This window comes from Salmo trutta, chromosome 5 (genome assembly GCF_901001165.1).
Source record: "Salmo trutta chromosome 5, fSalTru1.1, whole genome shotgun sequence".
In the NCBI taxonomy this organism is placed as follows: Eukaryota; Metazoa; Chordata; class Actinopteri; order Salmoniformes; family Salmonidae; genus Salmo; species Salmo trutta.
Window position 1 is genome coordinate 55207971 of NC_042961.1, and position 26632 is coordinate 55234602.

General features: G+C 42.7%; 1 protein-coding gene across 7 annotated transcripts; it reads right to left on the minus strand.

Annotated features, from left to right (window-relative positions):
* Positions 1–759: 759 nt before the first annotated feature.
* On the minus strand, positions 760–25962 carry LOC115194562 (sterile alpha motif domain-containing protein 9-like). 7 transcript variants are annotated; one of them, XR_003878394.1, is made up of 5 exons: positions 25780–25962; positions 25633–25683; positions 10411–13424; positions 9971–10006; positions 762–1715 (listed from the first exon to the last, which is right to left on the minus strand). XR_003878394.1 is itself a non-coding variant. In XM_029754354.1 (3 exons), the coding sequence occupies exons 1-2, from the start codon at positions 11180–11182 to the stop codon at positions 9990–9992; spliced, it is 789 nt and encodes a 262-aa protein (XP_029610214.1). In that variant the 5' UTR covers positions 11183–11293; the 3' UTR covers positions 760–1715; positions 9971–9989. The 7 variants fall into 7 exon arrangements, 3 of the variants coding, with proteins under 3 accessions (XP_029610214.1, XP_029610213.1, XP_029610215.1); XR_003878391.1 differs by having other exon boundaries at positions 10343–13424; XR_003878392.1 differs by having other exon boundaries at positions 10343–13424; positions 25833–25874.
* Between the last annotated feature and the right edge of the window lie 670 nt (positions 25963–26632).

The window sequence follows — 26632 nt, forward strand, 5'->3', positions numbered from 1 at the left end:
CATTTGTTTTTCAACAGGACAATGACAAACACACCTCCAGTCTGTGTAAGGGATTTTTGACCAAGAAGGAGAGTGATGGAGTGCTGCATCAGATGACCTGGCCTCCACAATCAGCCGACCTCAACCCAATCAATTGAGATGGTTTGGGATGAGTTGGACTGCAGAGTGAAGAAAAAGCAGCCAACTAGTGCTCAGCATATCTGAGAACTCCTTCAAGACTGTTGGAAAAGCATTCATTAAGCTGGTTGAGAGAATGCCAAGAGTGTGCAAAGCTGTCATCATGGCAAAGGGTGACCACTTTGAAGAATCTAAAATCTAAAATATATTTTTTGTATTTGTTTAAAACATTTTGGTTACTACAATGTAGAAAATATTAAAAATATAGAAAGCCCTTGAATGAGTATCCAAACTTTTGACTGGTACTATATATTTACTTTTGAGTTTGTCAGTATGGGGTATTGAATAAGGCTGTAACGTAACAAAATGTGGAAAAAGTCAAGGGGTCTGAATACTTTCCAAAAGCACTGTATGTATACATTTCAGTAATTTAGCAGACCCTTATCCAGAGCAATTTACAGTAAGTGAGTGCATACATTTTTTTGTATTTGTCCACCATGGGAATTGAACCCAAAACCTTGGTGGTGCAAGTGCCATGCTCTGCCAGCTGAGCCACAAGGGCTCAAATGTATATTCATTTTAGCACACTAACAAAATTGCATCATTTCAGTTTAGTCTCATTTAAATCAGGACAAAGCCACATCTGTAGGTAGGCATTTATTTCAATACATATTCTAAAACCTGTGTTGTGAAAATGTCACAAAAATTCTCACATATCATTACTGTTTAAAAAGTTGTATTAGGCTTGTACATAAAGCTTTACATTTTACATTTTACATTTTAGTCATTTAGCAGACGCTCTTATCCAGAGCGACTTACAGTAGTGAATGCATACATTTCATACAATTTTTATTTTATTTTTTCCGTCATATCATCATATATGTATTTAGATCGCTGGTATTCCTTACCCTCACTGACTTGTCAATCACTTAGTAGCCAAAATAAAATAATTGAATTGTTCTTTTTATCATCAATTCTTTACACAGTATACTTTTGTATTTTCATAATATATTTGCTTTATATATTTTCTTGTCTGTAAATGATCCAGAGTATCTAGGTGAGATGGTTGAGCATTTATCTTCCAACCCAACTTTTACCAGACCCCCAAGCTCCCCCAAAATGTTATATCTTTGGCAAAGCCTCTAGGCTAAAACACTGGGTTGCAGTTCTGCTGGCTACTAATATTTACATGTGGAAAAATAAGAATGATAAAATAATCATGCTATACTCCTCTTAGGTTGTGTTTTACTGTAAACACAAAGTAATAAAACAAAGCGTAACTGCCATAATTTATGCCCTTTTCCCCTAAAACAAACTTTAAATGTCCCCAATTCACCATTCCAGCTCCTCATTCACCCTTCAGGTCTTAGCAGTGGCTCCAACTCCTTCAGGATTTCATAGAAAATATATTTTGCTCTAATGCCGCTTGCCCTCAGAGGTCCTGTGGAGAGCTCCCTCATCTTGTCCTGTGTGGTGCGTTCAGACAGTACTGAACATTAGCCCTTGTCAGTGATGAGTTTATCCAAGATGGGCTTCACCTGGTTCACTCTCTGGATCAGGTATGGCCGGTGGAAGTCCTCAAAGTGCTGGCCTGAGGTCTGAGGTAAAGATTGGTCGCAGAACAACTGCATTTAAACACGATGACATCCACAAATGTAATACACTAAAAACGAAATTAAAAACATGATAAATGGTGCTGAAGCTTGGATGCTACTGAAGATTACTAGGCCAGGTGAAGATAAAAAAATTAATGAACGGCAATAGGTGGTGGTACTTGGATTATTATATATTTTTTAAATTTACAAAAAAAAATAAAAAAATGTATGCATTCACTACTGTAAGTCGCTCTGGATAAGAGCGTCTGCTAAATGACTAAAATGTAAATGTAAATGATATAAAAATACAAAAAAAATCGAGAATAGTCTAAATTCAATTTTGTGAATAAAGTGGCAATATTTCGACTGTAAAGAGGAAATATTTCGAGAACAAAGTGGCAATATTTAGAGAATAAAGTGGCAATATTTCGAGAACAGTCTAAATTAAATTCTGTGAATAAAGTGGCAGTATTTCGAGAAAAAGGTATCAATATTTCAAGAATAAGGCGGCAGTAGTTCGAGAATAAAGTGGCAATATTTCGAGAATAGACTCTAAATGTAATTTTGAGATAAAAGTCAACATTTTGATTATAAATTCAGTTATATTTCAAGACAAAGTAGGGGATTTGGTTAAGAGCATGTTTCCCTGGCTCCCTGTTGCTGTGCGCGCCACCGTTGAAATTCCTGCAGTTTGATGACCTGGTGAAGCTATACTTTAGAATTGACTTAAGTAACAAGGAAATCCTTTCACTTTTAGCACATACTAACCATATTATTATAAGTTGGACCTGCAAGAGGTTGTGCCATAGATTATTTTCAGAAGAAGGAACCACACGGAATTGGATGAGGTATTTCATCCCAGTTTGTGTGTCTACATACATAGACAGTTGTGTGTGTATGCTGGTGTGTGTGTGTGTGTGGGGGGGGGGGGTCTAATACACTCGTTCAAACAGGCTTCACACACACACATTGTCAGCGTTGTAAGATTGCGAAGAGACATGGAGTTGCATCCATCAGTCCTTTTCATGGTGCTGTTCAAATTCGCTACAGTGTTATCATCAATCCCCTGTGTATGCCATCACCGTGCATAGTATATTTTAGAGAATAAGAGCTAGGCCAACAGCCTATATGTCGAAACGAAAGGTTAAAATAGCGTCACAGGCCTATAATTATTATCTTGTGAATGTAGGTCAAGGACTGCATAGAGAACGATTGCGCGTCCCTGTCGGAATCAAGGGCTGCCCCCCAAAACCATGTCAAGGAGCTTGCATAGCCACAAGACTCTACAATGTGAACAAGTGGTAGTCTAAGTTAACGGTATAGCTGAGACAAATAGCCTATAATGGAGATGATGCACCTGTTTTGGGATAACCTATGCATCCTTCATTCCTCCCATCCTTGAAGACATCACCGAAAGATGGATAGTGAAATAATAGAATGCGCTATAGGCTACAACCAAGTCATGTCAGATCAGTGATCATTTCTTTATAGCCTATCATCATTTATCTAATAGCCATATATTTAGATCAATGATTATTTCAAGAAAGGCAGAATCTAGCCTTGAATCAAACAGCGCCTCAGATTAGCTGGTTTGCGGATGCAGTAGTGGTCCTTGAGTTGTCTTTCCTGGCTGCTCCCACAGACACTTGCGTAAAACTCCTGTTTCATTGTTCATTCATCCCGCAGCCGTTGAATAGGCCTATAATTTATGGTGATTTGCCAACTTTAATTTAAGATTAGCCTACATGTTAGGCTACTCAATCTAGTGGGCCGATATAGGTTTATAATGGAATGCAAAATATCGGTGTTGTAGCGAATGTGGAACTTTGCACTTCATTTTTTTTCCCTTATAGGAAGGGTGCTGGAGGTGTCGCAGCACCCCTGATAAATTTAAATACATTTGCCAAAGTTATCCAATTACTGCTGTCTGTTCAGAAATAAATTTAATAATTCAGAATACTACACCAGGAGTAGGCCTATAATTCAGCCACAGAGGAGCAATAGCTTATTTAAAATAAATAGCCTAGCTGTGGATTGTGTGAAGCCTAATCACAAGGCATGCCTACAGTCGGGAAGAGCAGCAAATCTGCCATTGAACAGCATGTAGCAAAAAAAGGCCTTTCGCAATATTTCAAATATAAAAAGTCGTGGGAAAGCACTGGTTGGAAAGCCAATTATTCTACTGAAAAGAGAAGACTAATTTTTCTGTAGGCTACCAAATATGTTATCAACTTCCAAATAGGCCTATTAGGCAAACAGCTGCATTTATTGTAGCTGGGGATTTTAACAAAGCTAATTTGAGAACAAGGCTACCTAAATTCTATCAGTATATTGACTGCAGCACTCGCTCGGGCCCTCCCCCGCCCTCCCTTCAGCAAATCCATCAAACCCGACCACGACTCCATCTTGCTCCTACCGTCCTATAGGCAGAAACTCAAAGAGGATATACTCGTGACTAGAATCATTCAACGTGGTCTGACCAATCGGATTCCACGCTTCAAAATTGTATTGATCACGGGACTGGGAAATGTTCCGGGAAGCCTCAGATAATAACATCGATTTATACGCTGACTCGGTGATTGAGTTTATAAGGAAGTGCATTGGAGATGCACTTCCTTACCCACTGTGACTATTACCCACTGTGACTATTAAAACCTACCCCAAACAGAAACCGTGGCTAGATGGCATCATTCGCGCAAAACTGAAAGCGCGAACCACCGCATTCAACCATGGAAAGAGGTCGGGGAATATGGCTGAATATAAACAGTGTAGTTATTCCCTCCGCAAGGAAATCAAACAAGCAAAATGTCGGTATAGGGACAAAGTGGAGTTGCAATTCAACGGCTCAGACACGAGACATATGTGGCAGGGTCTACAGGCAATTACGGACTACAAAAAGAAAACCAGCCATGTCACGGACACTGACGTCTTGCTTCCAGACAAGCTAAACACCTTCTTTGCCCGCTTTGAGGATAACACAGTGCCACCGACGAGGCCCGCTACCAAGGACTGCGGGCTCTCCTCTCCTTCTCCGTGGCCGGTGAGAGTAAGACATTTAAACGTGTTAACCCTCGCAAGGCTGCTGGCCCAGAAGGCATTCCTAGCAGCGTCCTCAGAGCATGCGCAGGCCAGCTGGCTGGTGTGTTTACGGACATATTCAATCGCTCCCTATCCCAGTCTGCTGTCCCCACATGCTTCAAGATGGCCACCATTGGTCCTGTACCAAAGAATTAAAAAATATATAAATTTGGATTTTATTTATTTATTTTTATTTTTCACCTTTAGTTAACCAGGTAGGCCAGTTGAGAACAAGTTCTCATTTACAAATGCGACCTGGCCAAGATAAAGCAAAGCAGTGCGACACAAACAACAACACAGAGTTACACATGGAATAAACAAATGTACAGTCAATAACACAATAGAAAAGTCTATATACAGTGTGTGCAAATGGCGTAAGGAGGTAAGACAATAAATAGGCCATAGTAGCAAAGTAATTACAAGTTAGCAAATTAACACTGGAGTGATAGATGTGCAGATGATGATGTGCAAGTAGAAATACTGGTGTGCAAAAGAGCAAAAAGTAAATAATAACAATATGGGGATGAGGTAGGTAGTTGGTTGGGTTATTTACAGATGGGCTGTGTACAGCTGCAGCGATCGGTAAGCTGTTTAGATAGCTGATGCTTAAAGTTAGTGAGGGAGATATAAGTCTCCAACTTCAGCAATTTTTGCAATTCGTTCCAGCCATTGGCAACAGAGAACTGGAAGGAAAGTTGTCTGAAGGAGGTGTTGGCTTTGGGGATGACCAGTGAGATATACCTGCTGGAGCGCGTGCTACGGGTGGGTGGTGTTATGGTGACCAGTGAGCTGAGATAAGGCGGAGCTTTACCTAGCAAAGACTTATGGATGACCTGGAGCCATTGGGTCTGGCGACGAATATGTAGTTAGGTCCAGCCAACGAGAGCATACAGGTCGCAGTGGTGGGTAGTATATGGGGCTTTGGTGACAAAACGGATGGCACTGTGATAGACTGCATCCAGTTTGCTGAGTAGAGTGTTGGAGACTATTTTGTAAATTACATCGCCAAAGTCGAAGATCGGTAGGATAGTCAGTTTTACGAGGGTATGTTTGGCAGCATGAGTGAAGGAGGCTTTGTTGCAAAATAGGAAGCCGATTCTGGATTTAATTTTGGATTGGAGATGTTTAATATGAGTCTGGAAGAAGAGTTAACAGTATAGCCAGACACCTAGGTATTTGTAGTTGTCCACATATTCTAAGTCAGAACCATTCAGAGTAGTGATGCTAGTCGGGCAGGCGGGTGCGGGCAGCGATCGGTTGAAGAGCATGCATTTAGTTTTACTAGCGTTTAAGAGCAGTTGGAGGCCACGGAAGGAGTGTTGTATGGCATTGAAGCTTGTTTGGAGGTTTGTTAGCACAGTGTACCAAAGAAGGGTCAGATGTATACAGAATGTTGTTGTCTGCGTAGAGGTAGATCAAGGAATCACACGCAGCAAGAGCGACCTCATTGATATATACAGAGAAAAGAGTCGGCCCGAGAATTGAACCCTGTGGCACCCCCATAGAGACTGCCAGAGGTCCGGACAACAGGCCTTCCGATTTGACACACTGAACTCTATCTGAAAAGTAGTTGGTGAAACATGTGAGGCAGTCATTTGAGAAACCAAGGCTGTTGAGTCTGCCGATAAGAATACGGTGATTGACAGAGTCGAAAGCCTTGGCCAGGTCAATGAAGACTGCTGCACAGTACTGTCTTTTATCAATGGTGGTTATGATATCGTTTAGTACCTTGAGAGTGGCTGAGGTGCACCCGTGACCAGCTCGGAAACCGCAATGAACAGCAGAGAAGGTACGGTGGGATTCAAAATGGTGATCTGTTTGTTAACTAGGCTTTCGAAGACTTTAGAAAGGCAGGGCAGGATGGATGGATATAGGTCTGTAACAGTTTGGGTCTAGAGTGTCGCCCCCTTTGAAGAGGGGGAAGACCACGGCAGCTTTCCAATCTTTAGGAATCTCGGACGATACGAAAGAGAGGTAATAGGGGTTGTAACAATGGCGGCGGATAATTATAGAAAGAGAGGGTCCAGATTGTCTACCCCAGCTGATTTGTACGGGTCCAGGTTTTGCAGCTCTTTCAGAACATCTGCTATCTGAATTTGGGTGAAGGAGAAGCTGGGGAGGCTTGGGCAAGAATTTGCAGGGCAAGTATCTGCAGGGGGTGTGGAGCTGTTGGCCAGGGTTGGGGTAGCCAGGAGGAAACATGGTCAGCCGTAGAGAAATGCTTATTGAAATTCTCGATTATCGTAGATTTATCGGTGTTGACAGTGTTTCCTAGCCTCAGTGCACTGGGCAGCTGGGAGGAGGTGCTCTTATTCTCCATGGACTTTACAGTGTCCCAAAACTTTTTGGAGTTAAAGCTACAGGATGCAAATTTCAGTTTGAAAAACCTAACCTTTGCTTTCCTAACTGACTGCGTGTATTGGTTCCTGAATTCCCTGAAAAGTTGCATATCGCGAGGACTTTTCGATGCTAGTGCAGTCCGCCACAGGATGTTTTTGTGCTGGTTGAGGGCAATCAGGTCTAGAGTGAACCAAGGGCTATATCTGTTCTTAGTTCTACATTTTTTGAAAGGGGCATGCTTATTTAAGATGGTGAGGAAATTACTTTTAAAGAACGACCAGGCATCCTCTACTGATGGGATGAGGTCAATATCCTTCCAGGATACCCGGGCCAGGTCGATTAGAAAGGCAAAGATAAATTAACTAAATTACTATCGCCCCGTAGCACTCACTTCTGTCGTCATGAAGTTCTTTGAGAGACTAGTCAAGGATCATATCACCTCCACCTTACCTGCCACCCTAGACCCACTTCATTTTGCATATCACCCCAACAGGTCAACAGACGATGCAATCACCATCACACTGCACAGTGCACTATCCCATCTGGACAAGAGGAATACCTATGTAAGAATGCTGTTCATTGACTACAGCTCAGCATGCAACACCATAGTACCCTCCAAGCTCATCATTAAGCTTAAGGCCCTGGGTCTCAACCCCGCCCTGTGCAATTGGGTCCTGGACTTTCTGACGGGCCGCCCCCCAGTGGTGAAGGTAGGAAACAACATCTCCACTTCACTGATCCTCAACACTGGGGCCCCACAAGGGTGTGTGCTCAGCCCCCTCCTGTACTCCCTGTTCACCCATGACTGCATGGTCATGCACGCCTCCAACTCAATCATCAAGTTTGCAGACGACACAACAGTAGTGGGCTTGATTACCAACAACAACGAGACAGCCTACAGGGAGGAGGTGAGGGCACTCGGAGTGTGGTGACAGGAAAATAACCTCTCACTCAACGTCAACAAAACAAAGGAGATGATCGTGGACTTCCGGAAACAGCAGAGGGAGCACCCCCCTATCCACATTGACGAGACAGTAGTGGAGAAGGTGGAAAGTTTTAAGTTCCATGGCATACATATCACGGACAAACTGAAATTGTCCACCCACACAGACAGCGTGGTGAAGAAGGCGCAACAGCGTCTCTTCAACCTCAGGAGGCTGAAGAAATTGGCCTTGTCACCTAAAACCCTCACAAACTTTTACAGATGCACAATTGAGAGCATCCTGTCGGGCTGTATCATCGCCTGGTACAGCAACTGCACCTCCCACAACCGCAGGGCTCTCAAGAGGATGGTGCGGTCTGCACAACGCATCACCGGGGGCAAACTACCTGCCCTCCAGGACACCTACAGCACCAGATGTCCCTGGAAGGCCAAAAAGGTAATCAAGGACAACAACCACCCGAGCCACTGCCTGTTCACCACGCTACCATCCAGAAGTCGAGGTTAGTACAGGTGCATCAAAGCTGGGTCTGAGAGACTGAAAAACTGCTTCTATCTCAAGGCCATCAGACTGTTAAACAGCCATTGCTGCTGCCTACACACAGACTCAAATCACTGGCCACTTTAATAAATGGATCACAAGTCACTTTAAATAATGCCATTTTAATAATGTTTACATATCCTACATTACTCATTTCATATATATATATATATATATATATATATATATATATATATATATATATATATATATATACTGTATTTTATACCATCTATTGCATCTTGCCTATGCCGCTCGGCCATCGCTCATCCATATATTTAAATGTACATATTCTTATTTCATCCCTTTACATTTGTATATATAAGGTAGTTGTTGTGGAATTCTTAGATTACTTGTTAGATATTAATGCACTGTTGGAACTAGAAGCACAAGCATTTCGCTACATTTGCATTAACATCTGCTAACCATGTGTATGTGACCAATAAGTTTTTATTTTATTTGAAAACAAGAAAGAGTTGGCTTTAAGCACGAGCGCATCGGCCATCGCAGGTGAATGAGCTGAGCATCATTGGGTGATTCAGTAAAACTAGAAAGCTTTTCAGGACTTTACTTTCCTCCTTATATTGTACAGTATCTCCACACACCAATGGCGACCCATCATTCAGGGCAGATGGGGCAGAGATCTATTTAGCAAAAAAAAAATAATAATTTTATTGTGTAGTGACTTTGCTGGAAAGCATCTAAACATTTTTGGGGGAGTTTGCCCCACCAAGATTTACATGCTAAAATCATCACCGCCTAAGCTATTGATGGATACAAGACATGGTTTTTATTGATCTCAGATTCTCAGTTTGTCAGTGTCAAAGTAGCCTGACTTTTCGATAATTTGTGAGGTATTATAGTCTGCTAAGGTCTCCAGTCATCTAAAATTATGTAGAATTGCATGAAATGCATGCAAAAAACTTTCCTGAACCCTAGGCTTACATTTTTTCCCCAACGTGTGCAACTTCTGCAAGAAGCTCTGCTCTACTGCTGTATGCTAGCACGCAAAAGCGATGATAACGCAAGCAATGCTTGATTATAAAAGTTTTTTTTTCATGTGTTCTGGCACCTGAGAGGCCCCCAGGTAACACCCCTTTCGCGCTCACTTTTTGTTCCGTCACCTCCCAATTTGACAAATTATGCACTAAAATTACGAATTCTAAGAGTGCAGCTGCCAGCTGTGAAATTGTAGCAAAATGTAGGATTTTCCCATCATATTTGTTATTTTCATGAAAACTATTTAATATTCATGAATACAGAGCTCAGTCAACATAGGTAGTGGTAAAGTTGCATTTGTCAAACATTTATCTATTACTATTGTACGCTCTATGAATACTGTAACAAACATTAACTCACCATCACATTGGCATGTTGTTCAACTTCTCACAGGCCCTGGGGACAGACACATCAATCAGAAAATCAGACACACCAAGCACTAACCTCAGTGATAATACAGTGGTCTTAATTTCCTGGTACACAAAGCATTTTAAAATCAATGATATCACAAATATCATAACAATGATGTTTAGTGCTAACAATGATCTCCTTTGAGAGGAGTAAAAAATACTCCCAGCGTCACTGTTTCCCCTGTGTAGATTTTGGACGTCTCATGTTTATATTATTATTATATTATACTCTATTATATTATTAGCACATTAAAATATCAAGAACTTGAACGAGTAAGAGAATATAGAGATGAAAATTAGAACATTAGAATTAGAACTGTACCGGTCTTTGATCCATTTCATGTCCGGTACTTCCAACATTTTTGCGAGGCTCCTCCTTTTTAATCCTACCTGAATGGGATGGGTAGTGGATATCGTAGGCCACAGGACCTCTAATGGTGAAGCCAAGGTAGAAGCAGACGTCTCCGGACTTCCAGACTTTGCTTTGTTGGTCGGCACAAACTTTAATCTCCTTGCCATCAACGCGCGCAAACACCCTGTGCTGTCTAACAACTCCATTGACTGGAAGTAGAAGACCCTGGACACTGGGTTCTCTCCACACCTCACCACTGCTCCACTTTTGAGAGATAAAGTATTGCCTAGCCTCTGGCCTTGGCATTGGTTTCTCCTCTACCAATAGGTTGTCTATTTTTGATCTATGAACCAATCTGCTCAAACCCTCACCCTTTCCCAGGAAAATAAGGGGGCGAAGGTACCTTGAGCGAAGATGCTTCTTGTATGTGTTTTTGTAGGAGTCTTGCATCTCCAGAACACATTTGTTGAGGTCAATATTGAAATCCATTTTCTTATGCTCCTCAGGCCAAAACAGCAGAAGGACTAAGAAGTAAAACTCTGGGGTTTGGTTACTGAGATTAGCCAGTAGATTTCTCTCCAGAATTCTTCTTAGGATTGGCAAAGGGGTAAGCATTGGAGATGCTGCTTCCACTTTGCTTAAGATGATGTTGGCAAGGATGAAGTTTTGGGAAGCGTTATTCTCACCATCACCATCTTTCTTTTTTTGTTTTTTGTTTATTTGCCCCCACAATGTTGTTATTCGACGTAAATTAGATTCATCATAGCCCGTATTAAGACAGGAAAGCAGTCCAGGGAAAGTAATGGCCATTTCTTCTTTGAGCTTCTGGAGGGGTACATCTATTGCAGACTCTGAGTGTATAGGTGTACATGTCCCCACATATTTGCAGTAGCATTTCTTGACATCAGTCTGAAAGTAATGCGGTTCATTTTCTTTTATGCTGGGCTTGGAGTAAGTCAGGTAACCATAAAAAAAACTCACATTTCCTCTCCACCTCATCCCTGAGGCTGATGATGAGTGGCTTGTACTTATTAAAGAGCTTTTTCTGTCCGATTGATATGAAGAAAGAGTCAGCGGATATTTCCATGGTAAGGACCTTTTGCCAGTTTTTATCAAGAGAGACAAGCGAGTCAAAAACAATGTTGGCAACCTGTAGATAACCAAATAGTCCCCTGTTGTTATAGATGTGTGAGACGTTGTTAATACCATCGTATTGCGTGTCTGCTCCCTGCTCATTTTCAGCAGTCTTTTCCTCATCTTTGAAAGCCTCAAAGGCCATTGTTGATAGTCGCAAGATTTCTTGTGCAGAGATGGAACCCAGCTCTTCGGGAACCTTAAAGGAACCCTGCGGTTTAGTAACCCTGTCCCAACCCTGTTCTTTAGGGACCCTGATGGAACCCTGCTCTTTAGAAATCCTGAAGGAACTCTGCTCTACTTTCACCCTGCTCATCAAATGGTTCTTGTATACTTGCCCCAGTGTGTCAGCAACAAATGAATTTTTGGGATCTCTGTCTTTTGCTATTTTTGCCCACTTCTCCGCTTCAGAATAGGCTCTATTCACAATGTAAAAGAAACGAGCAAGAGCTTGAGGAAAGAATGGGTTTGACTTGAATTTATTTGAAGCTAGTTGTAAAACAGATACACAGTTGCTTTTGGATTCTTTGCCTTCAGTATCTTGAATATCTTGAATCAACCTGGAAAACTTGCCTTTCCTCTCTTCTCCCATTTTCCCTTTCGTTAACGTGTCTTGTTTCCATTCTGCATTCTGCTGATCATCCACAGTGATTTCCCTTTTAGTTAGCATATCTTTGATGACAGATATCAAATGTTGCTGCACCTCTTCTCCACAAAAGTCTGTCAGAAAGTGCCTTGCTGTATCACTCCTGGTCACACCTGCTGTAGCCAGTAACTCAAAACACTGCTGTGCAATCAGTGGGTGAGCAATGCGGACATGTTTGTCTTTTCCCTGTTGTGAAGGGAATGTCACTATCAGATGAGTGAAAGGTTCCATTCGCTGCTCAAAGGAACGATATCCGTCTTGATGCCCAAGAAATGCCTGACATTGCGACTGCAGAAGGTGGGATCCAGGGACGTAGGCATTCACCAGTGATAAGAATGCAAGAAGCTGGGAATTTTTAGGTCTTCTTTTTTTCCTAACATTTAAAAAGGCACACGTTTCTTTAACATAATCTCCACTGAAATTTTCTTGCATTATGTTAAAGCCATGAAACTGTTTGTCTTCATTGCCGTAGCTTCGACTGATCTCAATCTGTTTCTCCTCAAACTGTTGTTTCTCTGCTTCAGAAAGTTCTGTCCTGAGAATAACACATCTTGAGTTGTTATGGCCCTCTTGTTTGATAACTGCCTTACGCACACAGTTTAAAATGATGACCACAGGCCTGTGGGTTGTAATGTTTCGGTCTGTAATCTCTTTCATGATGGCACCCTGCAGATTGTCCAAAATACGCTCATCTTCCAGCAGTAAGAGCACAGTGTTCTGCTGACCTTGACCGCCTGCAGTGAAAAGGTGAATCACCTGCTTGGCGATAGCGGAGATGTCTGACGTAGGGCCTGTTAGAACAGCACATCTGAGTGTTTTCCTCATATCCCAGAGCACCTGCTTGGCCAGAGTGGTTCCTCCGCTGCCTGGCTGATGCAGCAGCTTGATGGTAGAAGTCAGGTCGCCCTTACGCCGTTTCTGAATATTTTGTATCAGCTCAGTGTACCCGTCTCTTTTGATAAAGGGGGTTGTTTTATCAGCTGACGTTGGCCTTTCAGCCCAGCAGAAGTTAAGCCATTGAGGTGGGGCTCCTCTGTAAAAATCTGCCTCTGCCTTTTTCGCTACTGCTGAGTCTATGTCCTCTTCTTCAAATGCATTTGCATACAAAACATCCAGAAGTGAAATGGAATCCCTGATTTCACTTTCAACATAAATTTCACGACCATGGGAATTGGACAGGGATGGCCCCTTGCTGTGTGCCATCTTTGTTGTCTCCCGTCCCAAGCTGAACCAGTGTTCTGAATATTAGTTGTTCTTCATGTGGTATGGACTCTGAGAAAGGAGACAATAGTGTTTAAGTAAGAATGTTGAAGGTCATTAATGGTATAAACAAAAGGCTGATTACAGTACATCTTTGACTTTGTTGGACTTTCATTTATATAGCTGATAAGTTGGACATTGGTTGGATTTATCTACTGACACTGCATGGAGCTGACCAATACAGACTGTGTTTTCATGTCTTTATTGAACACACCGTGTAAACATTCACAGTGCAGGGTGGAAAAAGTATGTGAACCCTTAGATTTAATAACTGGTTGACCCTCCTTTGGAAGCAATAACCTCAACCAAACATTTTCTGTAGTTGCGGATCAGACCTGCACAACGATCAGGAAGAATTTTGGACCATTCCTCTTTACAAAACTGTTTCAGCTCAGCAATATTCTTGTGATGACTGGTGTGAACCGCTCTCTTGAGGTCATGTCACTGCATCTCAAATCGGGTTGAGGTCAGGACTCTGACTGGGCCACTCCAGAAGGCGTATTTTCTTCTGTTGAAGACATTCTGTTAAGGGATTTATATGTTTGAATGTAATGATTAAATAATTCTACCCTGAAACTTAACTATTAGGGATAGGGTCTATGTAGCATGTAGAATGAGTAAATAAAGGGTTAAGCATAAATCTAACAAGGGTGGACTGGGAAAGAGAAGAATGTGTGTCTCTGTGTGTTTAAGTAAACACTAAGAACTGTTAAACTGTGGTTGACCTGCCCTAACTTGAACTCTGAGGGTTTAAGATATGAGAGGGAGTACCCCTCAAGGTTTCCCTAATCTCAGAGGAATTAAACTGTCGGCTGGGTAATGATCTACAGTGTTAAGAGATCTGGGGCCTTAATGTTTGTGGGTATGTGTGTGCGTAAGGAAGGAGTGAACTATAAAAATTATGCCTCTGTACAATGGACTTCAGAACGTTCTCGTGAATAAACATTCTGCCTCTTGTAAGTTGGGACTCTGTCTGTGTTATTCAACCAGAATCTTACCAATTCCGGGTTGCAGATTGAGTATTTTAATTGAAGTTAACATTGATAACATAATTCTCCTAACACATTCCGTTGTTGATTTACTTCTGTGTTTTGACAAAACGGATGGCACTGTGATAGACTGCATCCAATTTATTGAGTAGGATATTGGAGGCTATTTTGTAAATGACATCGCCGAAGTCGAGGATCGGTAGGATGGTCAGTTTAACAAGGGTATGTTTGGCAGCATGAGTGAAGGATGCTTTGTTGCGAAGTAGGAAGCCAATTCTAGATGTATCTTTGGATTGGAGATGTTTGATGTGAGTCTGGAAGGAGAGTTTACAGTCTAACCAGACACCTAGGTATTTGTAGTTGTCCACATATTCTAAGTCAGAACCGTCCAGAGTAGTGATGCTGGACGGGCGGACGGGTGCGGCCAGTGATCGGTTGAAGAGCATGCGTTTAGTTTTACTTTCATTTAAGAGCAGTTGGAGGCCACGGAAGGAGTGGTGTATGGCATTGAAGCTCATCTGGAGGTTTGATAACACAGTTTCCAAAGAAGGGCCAGAAGTATACAGAATGGTGTTGTCTGCGTAGAGGATCAGGGAATCACCAGCAGCAAGAGCGACATCATTGATGTATACAGAGAAAAGAGTCGGCCCGAGAATTGAACCCTGTGTCACCCCCATAGAGACTGCCAGAGGTCCGACCACAGGTCCTCCGATTTGACACTGTCTGAGAAGTAGTTGGTGAACCAGGCGAGGCAGTCACTTGAAAAACCAAGGCTGTTGAGTCTGCCGATAAGAATGTGGTGAATGACTGAGTCGAAAGCCTTGGCCAGGTTGATGAAGACGGCTGCACAGTAGTGTCTTTTATCGATGGAAGTTATGATATCGTTTAGGATCTTGAGCGTGGCTGAGGTACACCCATGACCAGCTCGGAAACCAGATTTCATAGCGGAGAAGGTACGGTGGGATTCGAAAAGGTTGGTGATCTGTTTGTTATCTTGGCTTTCGAAGACTTTAGAAAGGCAGGGTAGGATAGATATAGGACTGTAACAGTTTGGGTCTAGAGTGTCTCCCCCTTTGAAGTGTGGGATGACCGCGGCAGCTTTCAAATCTTTAGGGATCTCAGATGATTCAAAAGAGAGGTTGAACAGGCTAGTAATAGGGGTTGCAACAATTGCGGCAGATAATTTTAGAAAGAGAGGGTCCAGATTGTCTAGCCCAGCTGATTTGTAGGGTTCCAGATTTTGCAACTCTTTCAGAACATTAGCTATCTGGATTTGGGTGAAGGAGAAATGGGGGATGCTTGGGCAAGTTGAAGTTGGGGGTGCAGAGCTGTTGACCGGGGTAGGGGTACCCAGGTGGAAAGCATTTCCAGCTGTAGAAAAAATGCTTATTGAAATTCTCGATTATTGTAGATTTATCAGTGGTGACAATGTTTCCTAGCCTCAGTGCAGTGGGCAGCTGGGAGGAAGTGCTCTTTTTCTCCATGGACTTTAGTGTCCCAGAACTTTTTGGAGTTTGTGCTACAGGATGCAAATTTCTGTTTGCAAAAGCTAGCCTTAGCTTTCCTAACTGCCCTAAAAAGTTGCATATCGCTGGGGCTATGCTAATGCAGTACACCACAGGATGTTTTTGTGCTGGTCAAGGGCAGTCAGGTCTGGAGTGAACCAAGGGCTATATCTGTTCTTAGTTCTACATTTTTTGAATGGGGCATGCTTATTTAAGATGGTGAGGAAAGCACTTTTAAAGAATAACCAGGCATCCTCTACTGATGGAATGAGGTCAATATCCTTCCAGGGTTCCCGGGCCAGGTCGATTAGAAAGGCCTGCTCGCTGAAGTGTTTTAGGGAGTGTTTGACAGTGATGAGGGGTGGTCGTTTGACCGTGGACCCATTACAGATGCAGGCAATGAGGCAGTGATCGCTGAGATCCTGGTTGAAGACAGCAGAGGTGTATTTAGAGGGCAGGTTGGTCAGGATGATATCTATGAGGGTGCCCGTGTTTACGGATTTAGGGTTGTACCTGGTAGGTTCCTTGATAATTTGTGTGAGATTGAGGGCATCTAGCTTAGATTGTAGGACGGCCGGGGTGTTACGCATATCTCAGTTTAGGTCACCTAACAGTACGAGCTCTGAAGATAGATGGGGGGCAATCAATTCACATATGGTGTCCAGGGCACAGCTGGGGGCTGAGGGGGGTCTTTAACAAGCGGCAACAGTGAGAGACTTATTGCTGGGAAAGGTGTATTTTTAAAAGTAGAAGCTCAAACTGTTTTGGCACAGACCTGGATAGCATGACAGAACTCTGCAGTAGATTGCAACTCCACCCCCTTTGGCAGTTCTATCTTGGCGGAAAATGTTATAGTTGGGGATGGACATTTCTGAATTTTTGGTGGCCTTCCTAAGCGAGGATTCAGACACGGCTAGAACATCAGGGTTTGCAGAGTGTGCTAAAGCAGTGAATAAAACAAACTTAGGGACGAGGTTTCTGATGTTAACATGCACGAAACCAAGGCTTTTACGGTTACAGAAGTCAACAAAAGATAGCGTCTGGGGAATAGGAGTGGAGCTGGGGGCTACAGGGCCTGGGTTAACCCCTACATCATCAAAGGAACAGAGTATGAGTAGGATAAGGGTACGACTAAAGGCTATAAGAACTGGTCGTCTAGTGCGTTGGGGACAGTGAATAAAAGGAGCAGATTTCTGGGCGTGGTAGAATAGATTCAGGGTATAATGTACAGACAATGGTATGGTAGGATGTGAGTACAGTGTAGGTAAACCTAGGCGTTGAGTGACGATGAGGTTTCGTCTCTGGAGGCACCAGTTAAGCCAGGTGAGGTCTCCGCATGTGTGTGGGGTGGGACAAAAGAGCTATCTAAGGCATTTTCAGCCGGACTGAGGGCTCTACAGTGAAATAAAACAGTAAGAACTAGCCAATTCAGCAGTAGACAAGGCATATTGACATTAGAGAGAGGCATAAAGCAAACACAGGTGTTGATCAGGAGAGCTAAGACAACAACGGGTAAATGGCGATGAATGGGCAGAGCGGGTTAGTTAGGTACGTACAGAACCTGAGTTCGAGGCTGGGGCCGACAGGTAATCAAATGAGGTACTGTTTTATTGAAACAGTCCAGGGGGCATCAGCTGTGTAGCCGAGTGATCATAGGGTCAAAAGAGCAGAAATAGGTGAGTCAGGGTGCCGTTCGGTAGTCACTACTACGCTAGGCGAGCAGGGGACACAGCGTTGAGAAAAGCTAGCGGGCCGGGGATAGTAGATGGTTCTTCGGCGTCATCGTAACACAATAGCCTGTTGAGACCCCCTCGGATGGTTATGTCGGTAGACCAGTTGTAATGGATCGGCAGGGCTCCATGTCAGGTCCAGGCCAATTGGCAAAATAGGTATTGTAGCCCAAGAATTGGCTGGAGGATCTCTTCGGCTAGCCAGGAGATGGGCCTAGCTCCAGGCTAACTTGTGCTTGCTTCAGGAAAGAGACGTTAGCCAGGAGTAGCCACTCGGATAGCAGCTAGTCAGCTGCGATGATTCGGTGTAAAGGTTCATTGCTTGCGGTAGGAATCCGGAGATGTGGTAGAGTAAAAGCAGTCCGATATGCTCTGGGTTAATATTGCGCTGTGCAGACTGGCAGGAATTGACCGGGCTAAGGCTGGCTGATGTCCGAGTTAACGTGATGACCGCTAGCAGTGACTAACTGACTACTAGCTAGTAGCTAGTTAGCTGGCTCGCTTCTGATGGAGGTTCCGGTTCTAAAGTGTAAAAAAATAGCAGATCCGTGCCACATTTACATTTACGTCATTTAGCAGACCAGAGCGATTTACAAATTGGTGCATTCATCCAGTGGAACAACCACTTTACAATAGTACATCTATATATTTTTTGGGGGGGAGGGTAGTGTGGGGAGGGTTAGAAGGATTACTTTATCCTATCCCAGGTATTCCTTAAAGAGGTGGGGTTTCAGGTGTCTCCGGAAGGTGGTGATTGACTCCGCTGTCCTGGCGTCGTGAGGGAGCTTGTTCTGCCAGAGCAGCGAACAGTTTTGACTGGGCTGAGCGGGAACTGTGCTTCCGCAGAGGTAGGGAGGCGAGCAGGCCAGAGGTGGATGAACGCAGCGCCCTTCTTTGGGTGTAGGGACTGATCAGAGCCTGAAGGTACGGAGGTGCCGTTCCCCTCACAGCTCCGTAGGCAAGCACCATGGTCTTGTAGCAGATGCGAGCTTCAACTGGAAGCCAGCGGAGTGTGCGGAGGAGCGGGGGGACGTGAGAGAACTTGGGAAGGTTGAACACCAGACGGGCTGCGGCGTTCTGGATGAGTTGTAGGGGTTTAATGGCACAGGCAGGGAGCCCCGCCAACAGCGAGTTGCAGTAATCCAGACGGAAGATGACAAGTGCCTGCATTAGGACCTGCGCCGCTTCCTGTGTAAGGCAGGGTCGTACTCTGCGAATGTTGTAGAGCATGAACCTACAGGATCAGGTCACCGCCTTGATGTTAGCGGAGAACGACAGGGTGTTGTCCAGGGTCACACCAAGGCTCTTAGCACTCTGGGAGGAGGACACAATGGAGTTGTCAACCACATTGGGTGAGGCGGGTTGCAGAAGATTATGTTCAGTCCGTAGATGGAAATTGAAATTAAAAATATATATGAAATATACACGAAGAAGACAATATATACATGGGACGGGACGGGACAAGACAAATAGACGTCCGACTGCTAAGCCATCTTGGATATGTATGATGTAGCTTTATGAGGTAGTCATCTGGAATGCATTTCAATTATCAGGTGTGCCTTGTTAAAAGTTAATTTGTTGATTTTCTTTCCTTCTAAATGTGTTTGAGCCAATCAGTTGTGTTTTGACAAGGTAGGAGTGGTATACAGAAGATAGCCCTATTTGGTAAAAGACCAAGTCCCTATTATGACAAGAACAGCTCAAAAAAGCAAGGATTAACAACAGTTCATCATTACATTAAGACATGAAGATCAGTCAATTTGGAACATTTCAAGAACTTTGAAAGTTTCTTCAAGTGCAGTCGCAAAAACTCTATGATGAAACTGGCTCTCATGAGAACCACCACAGGAAAGGAAGACCCAGAGTTACTGCTGCTGCAGAGGATAAGTTCATTGGAGTTACCAGCCTCAGAAATTGCAGCCCAAATAAATGCTTCACAGAGTAACAGACACATCTCAACATCAACTGTTCAGAGGAGATTGCGTGAATCAGGCCTTCATGGTCGAATTGCTGCAAAGAAACCACTACTAAAGGACACCAATAATAAGAAGAGACTTGCTTGGGCCAAGAAAGTCTTTGTGAGACGCAGAGTAGGTGAACGGATGAACTCTGCATGTGTGGTTCCCACCGTGAAGCATGGAGGAGGTGTGATGGTGTGGAGGTGCTTTGCTGGTGACACTGTCTGTGATTTATTTAGAATTCAAGGAACACTTAACCAGCATGGCTACCACAGCATGGCTTCTGCAGCGATACGCCATCCCATCTGGTTTGCGCTTCGTCGGACTATAATTTATTTTTCAACAGGACAATGACCCAACACACCTCCAGCCTGTGTAAGGGCTATTTGACCAAGAAGGAGAGTGATGGAGTGATAGATCAGATGACCTGGCCTCACCAATCACTTGACCTCAACCCAATTGAGATGGTTTGGTATGAGTTGGACCGTAGAGTGAAGGAAAGCAGCTAACAAGAGCTCAGCATACAGTGGCTTGCGAAAGTATTCACCCCCCTTGAAAGTATTGAAAGTATTCACCCCCCCCCCCCCCCAATTTTCTTTGTTGGTGGGGTTTGTATCATTTGATTTACACAACATGCCTACCACTTTGAAGATGCAAAATATTTTTTATTGTGAAACAAATAAGACAAAAAAACTGAAAACTATTCACCCCCCCCCAAAAAAAAGTCAATACTTTGTAGAGCCACCTTTTGAAGCAATTACAATTACAGCTGCAAGTCTCTTGGAGTATCTCTATAAGCTTGGCACATCTTGTCACTGGGATTTCTGCCAATTCTTCAAGGCAAAACTGCTCCAGCTCCTTCAAGTTGGATGGGTTCCGCTGGTGTACGGAAATCTTTAAGTCATACCACAGATTCTCAATTGGATTGAGGTTTGGGCTTTGACTAGGCCATTCCAAGACATTTAAATGTTTCCCCTTAAACCACTCGATTGTTGCTTTAGCAGTATACTTAGGGTCATTGTCCTGCTGGAAGGTGAACCTTTGTCCCAGTCTCAAATCTCTGGAAGACTGAAACAGGTTTCCCTCAAGAATTTCCCTGTATTTAGCACCATCCATCATTCCTTCAATTCAGACCAGTTTCCCAGTCCCTGCTGATGAAAAACATCCCCACAGCATGATGCTGCCACCCCCATGCTTCACTGTGGGGATGGTATTCTCGGGGTGATGAGAGGTGTTGGGTTTGTGCCAGACATAGCGTTTTCCTTGATGGCCAAAAAGCTACATTTTAGTCTCATCTGACAAGAGTTCCTTCTTCCATATGTTTGGGGAGTCTCCCACATACCTATTGGCGAACACCAAACATGTTTGCTTATTGTTTTCTTTAAGCAATGGCTTTTTTCTGGCCACTCTTCTGTAAAGCCCAGCTCTGTGCAGTGTACGGCTTAAAGTGGTCCTATGGACAGATACTCCAATCTCCGCTGTGGAGCATTGCAGCTCTTTCAGGGTTATCTTTGGTCTCTTTGTTGCCTCTCTGATTAATGCCCTCCTTGCCTGGTCCGTGAGTTTTGGTGGGCGGCCCGCTCTTGGCAGGTTTGTTGTGGTGCCATATTCTTTCCATTGTTTAATAATGGATTTAATGGTGCTCTGTGGGATGTTCAAAGTTTCTGATATTTTTTTAATAACCCAACCCTGATCTGTACTTCTCCACAAGTTTGTCCCTGACCTGTTTGGAGAGCTCCTTGGTCTTCATGGTGTCGCTTGTTTGGTGATGCCCCTTGCTTAGTGGTGTTGCAGACTCTGTGGCCTTTCAGAACAGGTGTATATATACTGAGATCATGTGACAGATCATGTGACACTTAAATAAAGTCCACCTGTGTCCACAGATCTTATTTAGGGGCTTCATAGCAAGGGGGGTGAATACATATGCACGCACCACTTTTCCAATTTTTATTCTTTTGAATTTTTTTGAAACAAGTTATTTTTATTTTTTTCATTTCACTGTGTATGTCCATTAAAATGAAATCCAAATAAAAATCAATTTACATTACAGGTTGTAATGCAACAAAATAGGAGAAACGCCAAGGGGTTGAATACTTTTGCAAGGCACTGTATATGGGAACTCCTTCAAGACTGTTAGAAAAGCATTCCAGATGAAGCTGGTTGAGAGAATACCAAGAGTGTGCCAAATTTTCATCAAGTCAAAGTGTGGCTACTTTGAAAATTCTCAAATATAAAATATATTTTGATTTGTTTAACACTTTTTTTGGTTACTACCTGATTCCATATTTGTTATTTCACAGTTTTGATGTCTTCACTATTATTCTACAATGTCGAAAATAGTTAAAATAAAGAAAAACCATTGAATGAGTAGGTGTGTCCAAACTTTTGACTGGTACTCTGTGTGGACACCCCTTCAAATTAGTGGATTCGGCTATTTCAGCCACACCCGTTGCTGACAGGTGTATAAAATCGAGCACAGAGCCATGAAATCTCCATAGTCAAATATTGGCAGTAGAATGGCACCGTCATAGGATGCAAAAAATCGACTCCGTCCTCTGTTGCAACACTCACTACTGCCTCTGGAAGCAACGTCTGCACAACAAACTGTTTGTCGGGAGCTTTATGAAATGGGATTCCATGGGCAAGCCTAAGATCACTATGCGAAATACCAAGCATCGGCTGGAGTGGTGAAAAGCTCGCTGCCATTGGACTCTGGAGCAGTGGAAACGCCTTATCTGGAGTGATGAATCACGTTTCACCATCGGGCAGTTAGACGAACGAATCTTGGTTTGGCGGATGCCAGGAGAACGCTACCTGCCCGAATGCATTGTGCCAACTGTAAAGTTTGGTGGAGGGTCTAGGGCTGATTTTCATGGTTCAGGCTAAGCCCCTTAGTTCTAGTGAAGGGAAATCTTAACACTACAGCATATGATGACATTCTAGACGATTCTGTGCTTCCAGCTTTTGTGGCAACAGCTTGGGGAAGGCCCTTTCCTGTTTCAGCATGACAATGCCCCCGTGCTCAAAGCGAGGTCCATACAGAAATGATTTGTCGCGATCAGTGTGTAAGAACTTGACTGGCCTGCACAGAGCACTGACCTTAACCTCATTGAACACCTTTGGGATGAATTGGAATGCCCACTACAGGCCAGGCCTAATCACCCAACATCAGTGCCCAACCTCACTATTGCTCTTGTGGCTGAATGGAAGCAAGTCTCCGCAGCAATGTTCCAAAATCTAGTGGAAAGCCTTCCCAGAAGAGTGGAGGCTGTTATAGCAGCAAAGGGGGGACCAACTCCATATTAATGCCCACGATTTTGGAATGAGATATTTGACAAGCAGGTGTCAACGTACTTTTGGCCATGTAGTGTATCATTTTGATATCATGCATGGTCAGTCCATAACTCTGTTCATGAATTTGAGAGTGGTTTAATTTATCCAGCCCCATCCCTCAGCTCAGGGGTGGGGAGTACACTTTGTTATTGTTTCTACTGCTGATTGCCACTTTAAGCAAGAGTTGTCTTTTGTATGGGCTGCGTCTCAATCCACCGCATCTGCCGATGTCGGCCTTCCGCTTCTGCAGTGGAAGGTGACGGAGCTACAGCAGTGTTTGTCAGACCAGGAGACAACCGAAAATAGGTCTTCGAAAACATCTGTAGTGTCCAAATAGTATGATAATAATATGACCCCACCATCGAAAGGTGAGACTCTCACGAACACGTACGTTGGTTGTTTTGCTCTAGGATGCCCTAAAGCCTCATAAGACTCATCTGAAAGTAGCCCAGTACCAGTTAAAAGAATGAATGGAAGTACATTGCATTCGGAAAGTATTCAGACCCCTTGACTTTTTCCACATTTTGCTACATTACAGCCTTATTCTAAAATGGATTAAATAAATAAACTTCCTCATCAATCTACACACAATACTCCATAATGACAAAATTAAAACAGTTTTAAGAAATGTTTGCAAATTGATTTAAAATAAAACCGAAATACCTTATTTATATAAATATTAAGACCCTTTGCTATGAGTCTCGAAAATGAGCTCAGGTACATCCTGTTTCCATTGATCATCCTTGAGAAGTTTGTACAACTTGATTGGACTCCTCAGTCCCCAAAACCTTTTTTTGCTTTGCTATTATGGGGTATTGTGTGTAGATGGATGAGGGGGAAAAACAATTGAATCCATTTTAGAATAAGGCTGTAACCTAAGAAAATGTGGAAAAAGTCAAGGGGTCTGAATACTTTCCAAATGCACTGTATATATGGAAGTAGTTTAGTGCCAAAAAAGGGGTTAAATATGGGACACAAAATGTTTTCTATAATTTCCTGATCTTTCTTATAGCCCTCAGACACTTCAAAACAAACTTCCTGTTTGTTTTTTGACTATCTGATCACATTTCCAATGGAGGGGCCTCTGCACACATGCCTATAGTAAATCATTCAGGCCAGCGCCATAGACAAAGAATACAGGGAAGAAACCACAATTTTGGCTACCTACCAATAGGCTGCTATAGCCTACATATTTATTACGTTTGTCATTCTATCGTTTTCATGGAATTTTAGTGGTAATTAGGCCTAAACACTCTGAACAAATATATAAACACAACATGTAAAGTGTTTGTTTCATGAGATTAAATACAAAATCCCAGAAAATGTTCCATATGCAGAAAAAGTGTTTTGCTCTCAAATTTTATGAACAAATTCGTTTACATCCTTGTTAGTGAGCATTTCTTCTTTGCCAAGATATTCCATCCACCTGACAGGTGTGGCATATCAAGAAGCTGATTAAGCAGCATGACCATTACACAGGTGCACCTTGTGCTGGGGACACTAAAAGACCACTCTAAATGTGCAGTTTTGTCACACAACACAATGCCCCAGATGTCTGAAGTTTTGAGGAAGTGTGCAATTGGCATGCTGACTGCAGAAATGTCCACCAGAGCTGTTGCCAGAGAATTCATGTTTATTTATCTAACATAGACTGCCTCCAACATAATTTTTGAGAAATTGGCAGGACGTCCAACCGGCCTCACAACCACAGAGCATGTGTAACCAAGCCGGCCCAGGACCCTCACATCCGACTTCTTTACCTGCAGGACCGCCTGACAACTGATGAAACTGAGGAGTATTTCTGTTTGTAATAAAGCCCTTTTTTGGGGAAAAACTCATTCTGAGTGTCTGGGCCTGGCTCCCCAGTGGGTGGGCCTTGCTCCCAAGTGGTTGGGCCTATGCTCTTCCAGGCCCACCCATGGCTGCACCCCTGCCCAGTCATGTGAAATCCATAGATTAGGGCCTAATGAATTTATTTAAATTGACTGATTTCGTTATACAAACTGTAACTCAGTAAAATCGTTGAAATTGTTGCATAGTGCGTTTCTATTTTTGTTTAGTATAGTTTGCCATCTATGAACATGTTATTCAATGCGTTTCTATGGACTAAGGTCAAATTCAATGTTGAATCAAATAATTGTTGTATATATATATTGTTTTTTTCCCTTCCCTACAGTATTCACTACTGTAAGTCACTCTGGATAAGAGCGTCTGCTAAATGACTAAAATGTAAATGTAAATGGGTCTTAAAATTCAAAATCAAATTGCAAAATTATCCATGGTATGACCATCTTAAAACAATTCCATATGTTAGCTTAGCAGAACCCCCCCTTAGACTTGTAGGGGTTAATTGATGTGCATTGTCCATGTCAAATAAATAAATACATTGATTCTGTTAGAAATTTGGCCATGTCCATATATGCCAATTCCCCCGAGTGTAAAGTTAATCAATCATCTTATAATTCTGAATGTTGTTGACTAATGGCTCAATTCAATCCGTAATGCTGAAGTTCTGCGTTACAGCATGATTTGAATTTAAAGGCAATGTTCCCGTGTTCGTGGAGACTACATTCACGGTAAATGCTGCATGAGTCGGTTCAACCACACATTACCTTTACATTTCAAGTGCGCTATAGCACTGAACATCAGCAATACAAATGTATACCAAGACAAAATAGAAAATAAGAAATTGGCATTGTCGTTACCTTTGTCTGTTTGAAGACGGTTCTATCCTTTTGTGGGAATCACAGCCGAATCTGCAAAGGAACGCATGATATCACAGTTACATTATCTGTAAAACTTCAGAGAATCAATTACTTTTATCTGAAATCAGGTTAATCTAAAGGTACAACCTTTTTATTGCATGGATTTTCTGGTTAATAATCGTAGGTTGCTACTTTATTACCTGTCTTGGTTCGTGTAATGCAGTGGCTGGCCCTGGATGATGTGTCCTTTTATAGTCAAATTTGAGTTGAGCCACCCACATTCAAACCGGTTCAGGTTGATGTTTTTCCCTTGTGTAGTTAGTCTCTATGCATCAGTCTGTGCCAAGTTTCCAAGGTAAACTGGATGAACTGGACAGATTAGATGCCAGTGAGGATTAAGATGTCATTGTTAACTTCAGTTACATTTCACTGTAAATGAAACCGAGTTGCATGGTTGTAAATGGTGCTTTGTTTCTTTTTCCTGCAAAATGTGCAGCATTATCACAGGAAATGCATTAAGGTATACATGTATTTCTAACGAAAATATGAAAGTTCCTGACTGTATAGCTTACTGGACTCCTCCACAGCCAAATCAAGGGTACAAAATATGGTCCCTTGATCAATTTGTTATAATACTGTATTTTCTATGTTTTTCATGGACTTGGAAGATTATCCCCCATTATGACATATTCAAAAAAACAAACAAATTATTCTGTTGGATAAAATACACATACATATTTTAGACCTGAGGGGTTTACCACAAAGCAGGATCAGTGGGTTCACCATCTAATATGACTAAATATGTTTTACATATTATTTTGTGGCAGATGTACATGTTAGTTTTCCAGGAAATGGTGTGACAGAAAGAACACTGCAGTACGTGCCAAGTTCGCATTCCCAACCCACCTCTCTTCATCTTCACATCACTTCCACATAAGTGGAAACTTATAAATCATATTCATTCTGATGTAATAGGAATGTTAAGAGCACATTTTAACAT